The following is a 17,739-nucleotide window of genomic DNA, read 5'->3' as shown; positions in this document are numbered from 1 at the left end:
CGACTCTCAGGACTTAAGTTTACACACCACGGGACACCCTTTCCGGGTCTGCCCTGGGTCCGTGGGGTCCGCAGGAGCCGGGGCAGACTGGGAAACCACTTCCTGTGTAGTTAAGCCCAAGTGAGAACATGCTGGTGTATTAGGGCTGCCTCTGTTAGCATCATAAAATAAAGCGAAACCGTTTACCTGTATCCATTTGCGTCTCTGAGTCTTTCTTTCGTGTCTGGGAAGTCAAGACCAGGTGCTCAGGAGCAGGGGCGTACCTAGGCGAACTTGAGCCCTGGGCAAAACCTGAGTTTGATGCCCCACCCCCATGGGTGGCCACCCTCCCCCACCATGACCAAACAATGATTTTTTCCACTTCAAGGTCGCTTCAAAGTGCAACCATCACATTCCATAGAACCCATCTCCCAACTCACAGATCTGGAACATACAGCAATGGGCCATGCCACACAGCTGAAATAATATTTGGAAAACATTTTCAAAATGCTTTCAAAATGTTTTATTACTGCTATGAAAACATTTTATGGTGTTGTATCCAGTCCCCCCAATTGGGGGAAACAGCATCACTTTCAATGTTATTTAAACTGGGGGCCTATAGATTCCTCCTTCTGTAAGGTGGATTTAAAAGGAGAATCTGGGGCTCCCTAGTTTAAACAAGTGATGCTGGAATCCACCCTACAAACAGCATAATTTTAAAATGGTGTTTAAACTGGGGACCTCAAGATTCTCCCTTTAAATCCCATGCCGGCATAAGGGTGGTAGATTTAATAACAACAACAACAACAACAACAACCACCCTTCCATTAGGCAACTGAGAGAATAAAAGAAAGAAAAGAAAACAAGCATTGGTGGGAAGGGAGAGAATTTAAAAAGAGAATCTGGGGAAATTTAGAGGGTGCCTGTTGTCAGGGGTGCAATTAGTTAAGATAGCGGCACCAGAATTTGGCCAAGAGTATCTTCGTGAAGACCCTACTGATGCCATACCACCGACTCAGATTTGAGGTGAAGTCTGGTTCAGGGGGTCCAAAGTTATGGACCCTCGAAAGGTGTAGCCCCATCTCCTATTAGCTCCCATTGGAAACAACAATGGAGGATGGGGGCACTTTCCCTTTGAGGAGTCCCATATAACTTTGGACTCCCTAAGGCAACCAAACCTCACTGGAAACCTGGGTGATATCATCAGGAGAGTCTCCTGCAAATCCTGAAATTTTGGTGCTGCTAGCCTAAAGAATCTCCACCCCCTGCCACGGGCCAAAAAACGGAAAAGCACTCGAAAATACAAAATCCTCACAAAACCTGCAATTTTGTTAAGCCCACCACAAGGTGGCGCCCAGGGAAGGCCCACTTTGCCCAATGGGAGGTGCGCCTCTGCTCAGGAGCAGCAGCAGCAGCAGAAGGCCCTTGCTTTCACCCTCCCACACGTGAGCTCCCAAAGGCACCCGGTGGGCCACTGCGAGTAGCAGAGTGCTGGACTAGATGGACTCTGGTCTGATCCTGGGGGGAAGAATTAGGACTAATAAAAGGAAACACTTCTTCACGCAACGTGTGAAGTTTGGTGTTTGGAATATGCTGCCACAGGAGGGGGTGATGGCCACTCACCTGGATAGCTTTAAAAAGGGCTTGGACAGATTGATGGAGGAGAAGTCGGTCTATGGCTACCAATCTTGATCCTCCTTGATCTGAGATTGCAAATGCCTTAGCAGACCAGGTGCTCAGGAGCAGCAGCAGCCGCAGAAGGCCATTGCTTTCACCTCCTGCACGTGAGCTCCCAAAGGCACCCGGTGGAGCACACTGCGAGTAGCAGAGAGCTGGACTAAGGATAGACTCCTTGGTCTGATCCTTGGGGGAAGAATTAGGACTAATAAAAAGGAAAACACTTCTTCCACGCATTACGTGTGGATTTGGTGCTTTGGAATATGCTGCCACAGGAGGGGGGCGGATTTTACCACTAACCTGGATAGCTTTAAAAGGGGCAGGTTGGATAGATTGATGGAGGAGAAGTCGGTCCTATGAAGCTTGCACCAATCATGATCCTCCTTGATCTGAGAGATTGCAAATGCCTTAGCAGACCCAAGGTGCTCAGGAGCAGCAGCAGCAGCAGAAGCGTCCCTTCTTCTTTGCTTTCACCCTCCTGCACGTGAGCTCCCAAAGGCACCCGGCTACAGGCCACTGCGCAGTAGCAGAGTGCTGGACTAGGATGGGACTCTGGTCTGGATCCTGGGGAAGAAGTAGGACTAATAAAAAGGAAACACTTCTTCACGCTAACTTAGCGTGTGGTTGGTGTTTAAGAATATGCTGCCACAGGAGGGGTGATGGGCCACTAACCTGGATAGCTTTAAAAGGGGCTTGGACAGATTGGATGGAGGAGAAAGTCGGTCTATGGCTACCAATCTTGATCCTCCTTGATCTGAGATTGCAAATGCCTTAGCAGACCAGTGCAGGTGCTCGGGAGCAGCAGCAGCCCCGCCCAGAAGGCCATTGCTTTCACCTCCTGCACGTGAGAGCTCCCAAAGGCACCCGGTGGGCCACTGGCGAGTAGCAGAGAGCTGGAGACCCAGATAGACTCTGGTCTGATCCCACCAGGGAAGAATTAGGACTAATAAAAGGAAACACTTCTTCACGCTAACGTGGTGGTTCCAGTGTTTGGAATAATAGCACTGCCACAGGAGGTGATGGCCACTCACCCTGTGGATAGCTTCTTAAAAGGGGCTTGGACAGATTGATGGAGGAGAAGTCGGTCCTGCTGATGGCTACCAATCTTGAGTCCTCCTTGATCTGAGATTGCAAATGCCTTAGCAGACCAGGTGCTCGGGAGCAGCAGCAGCAGCAGAAGGCCATTGCTTTCACCTCCTGCACGTGAGCTCCCAAAGGCACCCGGTGGGCCACTGCGAGTAGCAGAGAGCTGGACCCAGATAGAGCTCTGGATGCTGATCCTGGGGGGAAGAATTAGGACTAATAAAAGGAAACACTTCTTCACGCTATAGCGTGTAGGCTGAGTGGTTTGGAATATGCTGCCACAGAGGAGGGGTGATGGCCACTCACCTGGATAAGAAGCTTTACAAAGGGGGGGCTTGGACAGATTGATGGAGGAGAAGTCGATCTATGGCTACCAATCTTGATCCTCTTTGATCTGAGATTGCAAATGCCTTAACAGCAGCACCAGGCAGTGCTCAGAGCAGCAGCAGCAGCAGAAGGCCATTGCTTTCACCTCCTGCATCGTGAGCTCCCAAAGGCAATTCCCCGTTTGGGCCCACTGACGAAGCAGCAGAGTGTTGGACTAGATAGACTCTACGCTGAGTCCTGGGGGGAAGCGAATTAGGACTAATAAAAGGAAACACTTCTTCACGCTAACGCGGTAGGTTGGTGTTTGGAATATGCTGCCACAGGAGGGGTGATGATGGCCACTCACCTGGATAGCTTTAAAAGGGGCTTGGACAGATTGATGGAGGAGAAGTCGATCTATGGCTACCAATCTTGATCCTCTTTGATCTGAGGTTGCAAATGCCTTAACAGTCCAGGTGCTCAGGAGCAGCAGCAGCAGCAGAAGGCCATTGCTTTCACCTCCTGCACGTGAGCTCCCAAAGGCACCCGGTGGGCCACTGCGAGTAGCAAGAGTGCTGAGACTGAGATAGACTCTGGTCTGATCCTGGGGGGAAGAATTAGGACTAATAAAGGGAAACACTTATTCAAGCAACGAGTGGTTGGTGTTTGGAATATGCTGCCACAGGAGGTGGTGATGGCAACTCACCTGGATAGCTTTAAAAAGGGCTTGGACAGATTTATGGAGGAGAAGTCGGTCTATGGCTACCAATCTTGATCCTCCTTGATCTGAGATTGCAAATGCCTTAGCAGACCAGGTGCTCAGGAGCAGCAGCAGCAGCAGAAGGCCCTTGCTTTCACCTCCTGCACGTGAGCTCCCAAAGGCACCCGGTGGGCCACTGCGAGTAGCAGAGTGCTGGACTAGATAGACTCTGGTCTGATCCTGGGGGGAAGAATTAGGACTAATAAAAGGAAACACTTCTTCACGCAACGTGTGGTTGGTGTTTGGAATATGCTGCCACAGGAGGTGGTGATGGCCGCTAACCTGGATAGCTTTAAAAGGGGCTTGGGCAGATTGATGGAGGAGAAGTCGATCTATGGCTACCAGTCTTGATCCTCTTTGATCTGAGGTTGCAAATGCCTTAGCAGACCAGGTGCCTTTCGGGGAGCAGCAGCAGCAGCAGAAGGCCGTTCCTTTCACCTCCTGCACGTGAGCTCCAAAAAAAGGCACCCGGTGGGCCACTGCGAGTAGCAAGGGGAGTGCTTTGGACTAGATAGACTCTAAGTGCTGATCCTGGGGGGGCAAGAAGTAGGACTAATAAAAGGAAAAACACTAACTTCACGCATAGCGTGTAGTTGGTGTTTGGGAATATGCTGCCACAGGAGAGGGGTGATGGCCGCTCACCTGGATGATAGCTTTAAAGGAGACTTGGACAGATTGATGGAGGAGAATTAGATCTCTGGCTGCCAATCTTAGGTCCTCTTTGATCTGAGGTTTTGCAAATGCCTTAGCAGACCAGGTACTCCCGGGAGCAGCAGCAGCAGCAAGAAGGCCATTGCTTTCCTGCCTCCTGCACGTGAGCTCCCAAAGGGCACCTCTGGTGGAGCCACTGCGAGAGTAGCAGGAGTGTTGGACTAGATAGACGGGCTGCAGTGCTGATCACCTGGGGGAAGAATTAGGACTAATACAAGGAAACACTTCTAACTCAACGCAACGTGTGGTTGGTGTTTGGAGATATGGCACTGCCACAGGAGGGGGTGATGGCCACTAACCTGGATAGCTTTAAAAGGGGCTTGGACAGATTTATGGAGGGGAAGTCGATCTATGGCTACCAATCTTGGATCCTCCTTGATCTGAGGAGTTGCAAATACCTTAACAGTCCAGGTGCTCAGGAGCAGCAGCAGCAGCAGAAGAGCCATTGCTTTCACCTCCTGCATCGTGAGCTCCTAAAGGCACCCGTGGAGGCCACTGCGAGTAGCGTGAGTGCTGGAGACTAGATAGACTCTGGTCTGGATCCTGGGGGGAAGAATTAGGACTCTAATAAAAGGGAAACACTTCTTCACGCATAGCAGTGTGGTTGGTGTTTGGAATATGCTGCCACAGGAGGCAGTGAAGGTGGCCGCTTAACCTGGATAGGCTTTAAAAGGGAGAAACTTGGGCAGATTGGATGGAGGAGAAGTCGATCTATGGCTACTAGTCTTGATCCTCTTTGATCTGAGGGGTTGCACCCATGCTGCTTGGCAGACCAGGTGCTCAGGAGCAGCAGCAGCAGAAGGCCCTTGCTTTCACCTCTCCTGCAAATGTGAGCTCCCAAAAGAGCACTAGTGGGCACACTGCAAGTAGCAGAAGCTGGTCTAGGATGAACTCTGGTCTGATCCAGCAGGCTAGTTTCTCTATGTTCTATGAGCAGCAGCAGCAGCAGCAGAAGGCCATTGCTTTCACCTCCTGCACGTGAGCTCCCAAAGGCACCCGGTGGGCCACTGCGAGTAGCAGAGTGTTGGACTAGATAGACTCTGGTCTGATCCTGGGGGGAAGAATTAGGACTAATAAAAGGAAACACTTCTTCACGCAACGTGTGGTTGGTGTTTGGAATATGCTGCCACAGGAGGGGGTGATGGCCACTCACCTGGATAGCTTTAAAAGGGGCTTGGACAGATTGATGGAGGAGAAGTCGATCTATGGCTACCAATCTTGATCCTCTTTGATCTGAGGTTGCAAATGCCTTAGCAGACCAGGTGCTCGGGAGCAGCAGCAGCAGCAGAAGGCCATTGCTTTCACATCCTGCACGTGAGCTCCCAAAGGCACCTGGTGGGCCACTGCAAGTAGCAGAGAGCTGGACTAGATGGACTCTGGTCTGATCCAGCAGGCTAGTTCTTATGTTCTTATGAGCAGCAGCAGCAGCAGCAGAAGGCCGTTCCTTTCACCTCCTGCACGTGAGCTCCCAAAGGCACCCGGTGGGCCACTGCGAGTAGCAGAGTGCTGGACTAGATAGACTCTGGTCTGATCCTGGGGGGAAGAATTAGGACTAATAAAAGGAAACACTTCTTCACGCAACGTGTGGTTGGTGTTTGGAATATGCTGCCACAGGAGGTGGTGATGGCCGCTAACCTGGATAGCTTTAAAAGGGGCTTGGGCAGATTGATGGAGGAGAAGTCGATCTATGGCTACCAGTCTTGATCCTCTTTGATCTGAGGTTGCAAATGCCTTAGCAGACCAGGTGCTCGGGAGCAACAGCAGCAGAAGGCCCTTGCTTTCACCTCCTGCATGTGAGCTCCCAAAGGCACCTAGTGGGCCACTGCAAGTAGCAGAGAGCTGGACTAGATAGACTCTGGTCTGATCCTGGGGGGGGGAAGAATTAGGACTACAATAAAAGGAAACACTTCTTCCACGCCAATGTGGTAAGGTTGGGTGTTTTGGGAATAATGCTGCCCACCAGGGAGGTGGGTGATGGTCCTTAACCTGGATAGCTTTAAAAGGGGCTTGGGCAGATTGATGGAGGAGAAGTCGATCTATGGCTACCAGTCTTGATCCTCTTTGATCTGAGGTTGCAAATGCCTTAGCAGACCAGGTGCTCGGGAGCAACAGCAGCAGAAGGCCCTTGCTTTCACCTCCTGCATGTGAGCTCCCAAAGGCACCTAGTGGGCCACTGCAAGTAGCAGAGAGCTGGACTAGATAGACTCTGGTCTGATCCTGGGGGGAAGAATTAGGACTAATAAAAGGAAACACTTCTTCACGCCACGTGTGGTTGGTGTTTGGAATATGCTGCCACAGGAGGGGGTGATGGCCACTCACCTGGATAGCTTTAAAAGGGGCCTGGACAGATTGATGGAGGAGAAGTCGATCTCTGGCTACCAATCTTGATCCTCCTTGATCTGAGATTGCAAATGCCTTAGCAGACCAGGTGCTCAGGAGCAGCAGCAGCAGAAGGCCATTGCTTTCACATCTTGCATGTGAGCTCCCAAAGTCACCTGGTGGGCCACTGTGAGTAGCAGATTGCTGGACTAGATGGACTCTGGTCTGATCCAGCAGGCTAGTTCTTATGTTCTTATGTTTTCCCTCTATTCCCCCGCTCCTATTTTCTAATTCTCCTTGCTATCTCCTCTGTGCATTCCAGTACTTGTACTTCCAGTTTAAAAAGTCCCTTTCCAGACAGCGGCAAAAAGGTGAATGAACGCCTTTGCTACCCAGAAAGCCCCACATCCCCGTGTGTCGGTTTCCATAGAATTGGCGCGAGAATTACGTCAGTGTTTCTGACAGAGAGGCTAAAAAGCATGCGGGCCCTTGTGCGTTAGGGACCAGTGGAGGGCAAGGAAGGCGGATAGGAGGCGGGGCTTGAGCTGTCAGTCACCGTTCGGATTTTGGGGGGAGGGGGAGCGAACAGCTCGGAGCAGAGCGGCCGCCATTGCCGTTGCCACCGGGGTTCAGGCGGGAGGAATTGGCCCCTGCCATTGTAGGGTGGGGGCCGCTGCTGCCTGTCTTCTCTGCTTGGTAACGTAGCCTTGAGGGAGAGCTTCTCTGCCTCCATGGCCGGTGGGCTCCTTGGCGGAGGCTGGAGGAGGGAGCCGCAGTACAAGGACGAAAGAGCCACGTGCGGCTCCGGAGCCGCAGGTTGCAGACCCCTGCCCGAGCTGTTGCAAAGATAAACTGTGTGCGGAGTGGTTGAGAGCAGGTGGATTCTAATCCGGAGAACCGGGTTTGATTCCCCACTCCTCCACCTGAGTGGCTGAGGCTTATCAGGTGAACCAGTTGTGTTTCCGCACTCCTACACTCCTGCTGGGTGACCTTGGGCTAGTCACAGTTTTCTCAGACCTCCCTCAACCCCACCTGCCTCACAAGGTGTCTGTTGTGGGAAAAGACTTCAGTCTTGGACTGAAGTCAATAATCAGACTCTAGATCAGGGGTAGGGAACCTTTAACACTCAAAGAGCCATTTGGACCCGTTTTCCACAGGAAAAGAAAACACTTGGAGCCGCAAATAATTTTTGACATTTAAAATAAAGATAACACTATATATATAGGGTTTTTTTTACCTTTTACTCCGCTCATTCTGGGAAGCGAATGGATGCGCCCGCCCTGCTGCCTGCAGGGTGGGCAAGGATGAAGCCGATTCGGCTTTCGGCAGCGCCCGCCGCCCCATATCCGAAAGCGCCTCGCCCGCTCTCCAACAGGGGGTGTGGGCGAGAGGGGAAGCCAGCGGCACGGCCCAGCCGGGCTCACTTTGGGCAGTTAGTGGCGGCTGTCCCTGCTGCCTTTGCAGAGGCCCGTGGCAAGGATGGGGCCGGCGGCTCGGCTTGTGGAGCCACAGTGCAAGGGCAGAAGAGCCGCACACGGCTCTCGAGCCGCAGGTTCCCTACCCCTGCTCTAGATTCTTGATCAGAAGTTTTTTGCAAAGTCAGTTCTGCCGGGCTATGGAAGTACAGTTACATTTATCTCCTCAGAGTCCCGTCCCCCCCCATAAAACCCCCTCCCTGTTTTCCATGGAATGTGAGAAGAACTCAACGGAAAGAAAGATGTTTGGGAGTTGAGCATCTCAAGGACAGCACAGTGACAGTGTTCAGCCACCTGCCGCCTCCTAAGCTACAGCCATGGATGTCAGGCTCATCCTGAAAGAAAATCTCCAAGTCCAACTCATTTTCTAAAATTCTTGGTGGGAACATCATGGCGTTTGCAGCCACCCAATTGGGGGTCCTTGATCCAGGTGTTCTTGAGGCGGTCGAAGGAAACAAATGAGTTCTTGGAGGGACCGGTCCTGAACTAGAAAACCAGACTAGTTATGATGCTAGTATGCAGCCATGCTGGTCCCAGATCAGAATGCAAACATAAAGCACAATCCATGTGATACCCTTTACGAGGACCAAACGAAATGACCCAAAATTATGTGTAAGCTTCCAGACTCAGCAGAGTTCTTAATCACGCTAGGTGTTACAAAGCAAGAAGAGATGCAGGGCAGGGTGTCGGGATATAATTCTAAGGCCTTTCTTTGCCAATGCCCTTGTGTCAAATGGCTCATAGATACCGTGTTTCCCCGAATATAAGACAGTGTCTTATATTAATTTTTGCTCCCAAAGATGCGCTATGTCTTATTTTCAGGGGATGTCTTATTTTTATGTGTTCTGTTCGTCGGGCATGCTTCCAAACAAAAACTTTGTTACGTCTTACTTTCGGGGGATGCCTTATATTTTGCACTTCAGCAAAACCTCTACTATGTCTTATTTTTTGGGGATGTCTTATATTCGGGGAAACAGGGTATGTGGCACTGTTATGTACTTGCGGTTTGGTTTCTCTGAGCAAGCAAAAAAAGACGGTGCCTCTTTACTAAAATTCCAAAGACTTGCAGGGGCTGATGGGAATTGTTGCCCATGAACATCTGGAAGACCAGAGTTGGAAATGCCGCTCTGGGCTGATCATGCATGGAGCAGAGAGTTGGACAAGATGGTCTGTGGGGCCTCTCCCAAATATGATTCTAATCTACACAACACACCTCCCTCCCTCCACGCGCATTCCCCCCCAAGCAACAAGAAATGCTCCACCTCCACGGCATGAGCTGCAGGCACCGAAGCCTTTCCACAGATTTCCAGAAAACATAAACACACACACATACACACAGATAAGAGGCAGTGTTAGAGCGGGATAACCCTGCTGATTTCTTTTAATATTCCAGCTACTACTAATGCAAAATAAACACAGCGTTGAATCCGGCAGAGGAAGTGATGCGTGCAGTTTCAGGTTCCAAAAGAGTTCTCCCTTACCCCGTATCTGAAGGACTTTAAATAATACATAAGGGTCAAGGGCACAAGAGGGGGTGGGGAAGGGGGCAGGCAACCTTTACAGATCTTGCAACCTGTATCTATAAATAAATGGGGCTGGTTCTGCCGGACAGAAGGGGCGACCTCCAGGTATGGCGGCAGTTTGGTGGACTCTCCGCTTGCCGCTCCGTCGCAGCCACCGGGAAGCGGGAAAGAAAACTGGATGGGGAAACATCGAGTGAGCGGGGGTCCCGTATCAACCGGATCCCCTATTTCTCAGTGGAAAAGGCTCTCTTCATCAACGGAGGCGGGGTCTTGCCGACGTCGAAGATCATTTCCAAGGGAGGGTTGTTGAGGCAACACCAGTCGGGGACGCGGCCCATCTGGCTGTAGTACTCCTTCGACACTGAACGGCTCCCGAGGATATCCTGGAGGGCTCCGAAGATTGCTCCTGGACACACACAAGAGCCAAAAATAGGTTATTGCTTCCGGTTCTGGAATCCTGCTGAATGTGAGTTTTGTATGTGTGACGTGGACAAAGCTCTGGTGAGGCCAGAGGGTGAGAAAAGAGCAGGGCCGGGGGAAGTTAACTAAAAGATGGTTTCAGGTGGGTGGCTGTGCAAAAGAGCAAGACTGGGGTCTATCAGCACCTTACAGACCACCAAGATTTCCAAGGTAGAAGCTTTCAAGAATCTGATAGGAGGTTAAGAGCTTGTGTATCTAATCTGGAGGAACCGGGTTTGATTCCCAGCTCTGCCGCCTGAGCTGTGGAGGCTTATCTGGGGAATTCAGATTAGCCTGGACACTCCCACACACGCCAGCTGGGTGACCTTGGGCTAGTCACAGTTCTTCTGAGCTCTCTCAGCCCCACATGCCTCACAGGGTGTTTGTTGTGAGGGAGCAAGGGCAAGGAGATTGTCAGCCCCTTTGAGTCTCCTGCAGGAGAGAGAGGGGGGATATAAATCCAAACTCTTCTTCTTCTTCTTTTGCTCCTTCTTCCTTGTATCTGACCAATGGAGCTCTGATTCTCAAATGCTTCCACCCTCGGATTCTCAAATGCTTCTACCCTTGAAACGTACTTAAATAGTTAAGACACTTATTCGCCGCCTGTCTTTCGTATGAAACTCAAAATGCATAAGACCCAAGATTATAAAATCGCAATTTCGGACTGCTTTAATCAAATGCTTTAATCAATTTAATATCACTCACTCAGTCTTTATTGCAGACACAGATGATAAGAAAGATAAGACAGACGATAAGAAAGATCGAACAGATTTAAATATAAATATATATTTAAAAGAATCTGCTGGAAAAATTGGGAACACAAGAAAGGTGTAGGAATATAAAAAAGGAATAAAAATGTTATTATTATAAGAATGTTTCGCAAACATAAGGAGGCTCAGCATGCTGTAGAGGTTAAGAGCAGGTAGAAACTGGAGAACCAGGTTTGATTCCCAACTTCTCCACCTGAGTGGCGGAGTCTTAGCTGGTGAACTGGATTTGTTTTCCCACTCCTACACATGAAGCCTGCTGGCTGACCTTGGGCTAGTCATAGTTCTCAGAACTCTCTCAGCCTCACCTACCTCCAAGGTGTCTGTTGTGTGGAGAGGAAGAGAAAAGGAATTTGAGTGTCCTTACTGGAGAGAATTTGAGTGTCCTTACAGGAGAGAAAGAATACAAACTCTCCTTCAAAGTGGCTCACAAGCTCCTTTCCCTTCCTCTCCCCGCAACAGACACCTTGTGAGTGAGGCAGGTGGGGCTGAGAGTGTTCGGAGGGGACTAGCCGAAGGTCACAACCAGCAGGAGTATAGGAGTGCGGAAACCCACTCAGGTGGAGGAGTGGAGAATCAAACCCGGTTCTCCAGATTAGAATCCACCTGCTCTTAACTACCACACCACGCTGACTGATGATGAACATTTCCAATGGGAGAAATGACTGGAGGGGGGGGGGGGCTGAGCACAGCATCTGGAGCCCTGAGTCATCCCCCCCCCAATGCTCCGAATGGGTTGACCCAGAAAGGGGTGGAGACTCAAAGCAGCAAGAGGCTGCAGCAGACCTCATGTAGTTGGAGGAGACAAGGCTACCAGACTCGGACCTTGATTTGTATAAGCCCTTAACACCTTGTTAAGGTAACTGCAATATTGTTGGGAACTACTGGGAAGGTAGTTGTTTGTTTTTGCTATGTTGTAAATGTTGGAGTTTATTGTTTCAGGGTTTCTTTTTGTGGTTGTAATGGGTGAGAGTTCTCCTGGAAACCTTCATCGTGTTGAATCCTGTTCATCAAGCCCTTGGAGTCTTCAGGAGCCAACCCACTTGCAAAGAAGAATTGGACTTGGCAGTGTCAGTAGACTGTAAATATAAGGGCTTGAAAATGCAACCTGAACAGGACCTTGACGTGTGATGTTAAATGTTGATGTTTGATGTTGTATGTTAAGAAAGTAAACCATTATGTTTGTTTTTAAATTTGTTGTTGCAAACTCATTCCAAGTTCTGCCCCACAGAACCCACAGATAGAGGTTACACACCCACTCCAGACTTACCTCCCAACCAGGCCACGCAGTTGGGCTTGGCGGGCGGGCTGTGCACGCGGAAGGCTTTGGTGGCCAGCGTCTCCTTGTACTTGGGCTTCTCCACCAGGTGCCTGATCTCCGCCATCAACCGGTGCAGGAACCCTGGCAGCATGGCCGTGCCCCCGATCACCACCAGGTTCTCCGCTAGCTGCTTCCTGGTGTCTATCGGGCACTGGAGGAAAGAGAAAAGGAGGAAAGCCGAATGAGACCAGACTGGAACGCACGTCTGCCACAGACTGAGTGAACATGTGTGTGTGTCTCTGTGCGTGTGTGGAGCGGGGAAGGGAAACCGTGTCACTTGACGTAGGAATGCCGGACCTGGGGGGACCTGGGAATTTCCTGGAATTACAGCCGATCTCCAGATCGCAGAGATCAGTTCCCTTGGAGAAAATGGGACACTTTGCGTTCACTTGGAAAAAGGAGAGATTTCCTGATCCAGAAAACCGGGAAGACAAAACGAGAGAATATTTTTAACATGGCTAAACTGACCATGTTGATGGTTTGGTGGGAAGGTCTATGTATGTGGCAAATGAATTTGACCTGGGGTGTACAGACTGCCGCGGTGGTTAAGAAGGCCCAGCAAAGACTGTACTATCTGAGACTTTTAAGGAAACAATAACTGAATGGAAAACTCCTGGTGTCCTTTTACCGCTGTGCTACAGAGAGTGTCTTCACCTACTGCATCTGTGTATGGTTCTCCAGTTGCACAGTGGCAGATAGGAAGGCGCTCCAAAGGGTGATCACTACTGCACAGAGGATGATCGGCTGCCCTCTCCCCTCCTTGGAAGAATTCTAGAATTCCCAAAGCCTAAAGAAAACCCAAAATATTCTGAGAGACCCGTCTCATTCAGCACACTCTCTTTTTGAACTGTTACCATCTGGCAGACGATACAGGTCTATCAAAACTAGGACAAAGAGGCTTAGAGACAGCTTCTACTCTAGAGCTGGGGCGATGCTGAACTCCGCGGCTTCGTGTTGATGTGTTTGGGGCTGTGTAGGGATGGGCGGAGGAAGGGGAAAGTGAGGATGGGGTATGAGTCTGAAATTGTGTGCATCGAGGAATGCTGCTGTAAATTTCGTTGTGCGTGCACAACGACAATAAATGCTTATGCTTATGCTAATTTGAATTGCTTTGATGGCTCATGATGCTATATTTCGAGTTTTGATAAGTTATTGATAAATTATTGATAAACTGATTAATTATTGCTTCATCGTAAGCTACTGACTGACTGTAATTGTAATCTTCATTTTTCAAGACGCAGCAATGAAACGATCTATTTAATTTTAAAGAATTATGAAAAATATACGTATGAATTAACGAACGAGTCTCTCCAGCCCAATGAGCAAGAAGCTCACGTGTCCAGAACACCTTACCTGTAGGAGCGCGTCCAATATCAAAGTGGCCACCGACTGCTCTTCGTTGTCCTGTTCGAAGAGTATTTCGACCACAGAATCTCTGTTGGCAAAGAACAAAAGGAGGGCTGAGGAAACCCACACGGAGAAAACAGGGCAGCGTTCTGATTGGAAAGCTCATTGTTTGACGAAGAGGACTTTGGGAAGCGAAGGTTCATGCCACAATGTATTTCATTTTCTTTTCATTCCAGTTTCAATTTATACCCTGCCCTATACCCGAAGGGCTCAGGGTGGTTAATGACATAGTTAAACAAGATACATTATGACAATATTACTAATAAAATACATAAAAACTAAAAATAGAATCAAATTACAGATGGCGACTTAAACACGACAAACCTAATAATGTGCTAATAACAATAACAGTAGCATTATGTTAATACATAACAATATACATCAAACTAGATCAGGGCCATGCTGGCAGGGGCTGATGGGATTTGTAGTCCATGAACATCTGGAGAACCGCAGGTTGCAGACCCCTGAACTAGATCCAAACTATATCAAATACATTAACAGCAAATCAATATATTAACAACAATACATAACAATATTAACAGTCAATCAATATATCAAAATGTGAATACAGAAACAATATCAAGTAGCAATATATCAATACATTCAAAACCATACGTCTCCAGTGTATCAATACACTAACTCCATAGCTTTAACAGTGAAACTAAAACCTTAACAAATAAAACTAAGACTACTCCACATTAAACTATAACTGGTGCAAGAAAGACAACCTAATAATACTGCCTATTTACTACAGAGAAGAGTTGGCTACACCCATCTAACCTACACTCCTAACAATACAGAAGGAGGAAACTAACTACATTCCCTAACCATATACAAGGGGAAACTAACTAACAAACAAAACACAAAGAGAGCTAACTGCTCCTAGTAGCCCACACTCCTAATAACAAACTACATTGAGCAACAGCAAAAAAGAGTAGTGGTGTAAAAGCCCGAGACGAAAAAGGCCAGTGTCTACGCAGTGGCGTAGGAGGTTAAGAGCTCGTGTATCTAATCTGGAGGAACCGGGTTTGATTCCCAGCTCTGCTGCCTGAGCTGTGGAGGCTGATCTGGGGAATTCAGATTAGCCTGTGCACTCCCACACACGCCAGCTGGGTGACCTTGGGCTAGTCACAGCTTCTCGGAGCTCTCTCAGCCCCACCCACCTCACAGGGTGTTTGTTGTGAGGGGGGAAGGGCGAGGAGATTGTAAGCCCCTTTGAGTCTCCTGCAGGAGAGAAAGGGGGGATATAAATCCAAACTCTTCTTCTTCTTTAACATGTTATTCTTCGGCAATACATTGTTCCAAGATTCTTGAGGGCCCCTTTGAAACAAAGGGAAAAGCGACGTTAATTTTTCTCACCTGATGGCTCCGTTCACGTGCAAGATCTTCTCTCCGTCCAGCGGGTAGTCGACATCCGGCGGCGGAGTTGGACGCTAAGACGAAACAAGACCCGGTCAGAAGGCAAAAAGATCGGACCCTGCAGAACGGAGGGATGAAGTCCTTCCCAACATTGAAAAAGAAACCGGAGATGCTGGAGAGCCCTCGCCTACCTCAGCGTTGCCGTCCATGTTGAACTTGGCCGCCTGGATTTTCAGCCCCCGCTGGAGGTCGCTTACAAAGCAGGTGCGAACTTCGCAAGACAGAGAGAAAAGATTTCGGTTATCGGTCATCATTCATCCGTCCACCCCTTCGGCACCCGAAGTTTCCCCAGCTCTCTAGTTCTGTGCAGTTGTTTAGCTTCGGGTGCTGGAGATCCCTATTTGTTCCAAGCTGATTCATATACATATTCACATTTCCCTTGAGGATCTAAACCAGGGATACCAAACCTTCTTGAGTCTGCAGGCATCCTCAGATTTTTGAGAGGGGGTGGAGAGAGTCACCCCCAAATGGCTGCTGCAGAAGGAGAAGAAGAAGAGTTGGATTTATATCCCCCCTTTCTCTCCTGCAGGAGACTCAAAGGGGCTGACAATCTCCTTGCCCTTCCCCCCCCCCACAACAAACACCCTGTGAGGTGGGTGGGGCTGAGAGAGCTCCGAGAAGCTGTGACTAGCCCAAGGTCACCCAGCTGGCGTTTGTGGGAGTGCACAGGCTGAATTCCCCAGATAAGCCTCCACAGCTCAAGTGGCAGAGCAGGGAATCAAACCCGGTTCCTCCAGATTAGAATGCACCTGCTCTTAACCACTGCGCCACTGCTGCTATTTGTTCATAAAGCATGAACAAATATCAAAAGTTGGAAGCACTCCAACTGCCAGATGTTCAGGTGGATTTCGCGTTGGGAGATAAGCGGCAAACATCAACCAGTAGTGCTAAGCCAGGTAAGTTCAGCATTTTTGACCTTAGTCTTCTTCAGCCACAATTATAGACAGAAGGCAACAAGGCATCTAGCCCAAAAGTGTAACTTCAAAAAATCCTCAAGCCAAATGCATCTAAGCAGAATGGACGAATGCCCACCAGTACTAGTGCCCCAGGAGCCACGTGGCGTAGCGGTTAAGTGCTTGAACTGCCACTCAACACGGTCAGGAGTTCGAGCCCCCTGTGGGTCAGATATCCTGGCAGCTGGCTCATGGTCAACTCAGCCATCCATCCATTCCTTGGTCGGTAAATGAGTACAAAGCACATAGCTAGGGGGTAAAGAATAGCCGGGGAAAGCAATGGCAAACTACCCCACAAAAACGGCTTGCCCATGAAATCACTGCTCGCAGTGGTACCCCAGGGTCGGACACGACTGAAGGGGAAACTTTACCCTTTTAACTTGTGCCCAGTGGTCCCAACCACATTCTGAACAGTTCAGCAGCCACCAGAGCAAGTACCAGCAGGTGCCATGGCGCCCAGGGGCGCCCTGTTGGAGAACCCTGATCAAAACTGTTCTATATCTTGCCATTAAAGTGGATCCTCCAGCACATGCAGAGATCTCTGGACCGGCAAACTGCTTTACAAACACTGTCCCCCTGTTGACCTGCTGTGTGCCATGGCTGGCTTACTAAAATATATACATATCTATTTTCGTAAAGTTCCTAACACCCCAGGCACAAATCCATGATCACAGTATAGGCAGTATAGCAGCAGTGGCGTAGGAGGTTAAGAGCTCGTGTATCTAATCTGGAGGGACCGGGCTTGATTCCTCTGCCGCCTGAGCTGTGGAGGCTTATCTGGGAATTCAGATTAGCCTGTGCACTCCCACACACGCCAGCTGGGTGACCTTGGGCTAGTCACAGCTTCTCGGAGCTCTCTCAGCCTCACCTACCTCACAGGGTGTTTGTTGTGAGGGGGGGAAGGGCAAGGAAGATTGTCAGCCCCTTTGAGTCTCCTGCAGGAGAGAAAGGGGGGATATAAATCCAAACTCTTCTTCTGGGACAAAAGTTTGAAAACAGTCACTGGCTTCCTCTGACGTAGGGCCACGTGCAAGGGCTGAGACCGGTTTTTCACACTGAGAGCAAAAACGTCACTCCGCATCACAGAACAGCTAAGGATGCAGTTCAGGTAAAAAAATTGAGAAAACAACAACAACGAAGCATAACCTTGAACAGTATCACAAGTACGGCCCAGAACTATTGCGGCCAAGCTCAGACGAGAAAAGAAGTTTTCACACCTTTTATGTCTTCGATGATGTCTTCAGGAACAGCGCCTGAAATACAAGGAACAGTTTGAGGCCCACAAATTTGGGATGACTGGACAATGCAGAAATGGTTGGAATATATATGGGAGCAAATACAATTAGAAATTTTTGACATAATGTCAAGAAACCAAATACGGCAAGAAAAACAAAAAGATATGAAGTGGATCTGGATGGAATTCCAAGACTGGTTAAACAAAATTGGAATCACAGAAGAAAAATGGACAAGAAGATTGAAAAGAATGGACCTGCTGCTGCACATCTAAGAGAAGAGAAGAAGAGGGGGAAGGGGAAAAAAGACGGGGGAAAGGATATGGAGGATGAAATATAAGATGTACA

General features: G+C 49.2%; 1 protein-coding gene across 1 annotated transcript; it reads right to left on the bottom strand.

Moving 5' to 3' along the window:
- Positions 1 to 9,650: 9,650 nt before the first annotated feature.
- ACTR10 (actin related protein 10) lies at positions 9,651 to 17,497 on the bottom strand (the record flags this gene model as incomplete). Its single annotated transcript, XM_048487069.1, has 6 exons — positions 9,651 to 10,239; positions 12,330 to 12,531; positions 13,734 to 13,815; positions 15,147 to 15,220; positions 15,338 to 15,417; positions 17,377 to 17,497. Coding segments are annotated over 6 exons (741 nt in total), but the record flags the coding sequence as incomplete, so codon positions are not given.
- Positions 17,498 to 17,739: the final 242 nt, after the last annotated feature.

The sequence above is a fragment of the Sphaerodactylus townsendi genome, linkage group LG02, assembly GCF_021028975.2.
Source record: "Sphaerodactylus townsendi isolate TG3544 linkage group LG02, MPM_Stown_v2.3, whole genome shotgun sequence".
NCBI lineage: Eukaryota > Metazoa > Chordata > Lepidosauria > Squamata > Sphaerodactylidae > Sphaerodactylus > Sphaerodactylus townsendi.
This window is presented reverse-complemented; position numbering and strand designations above follow the sequence as displayed.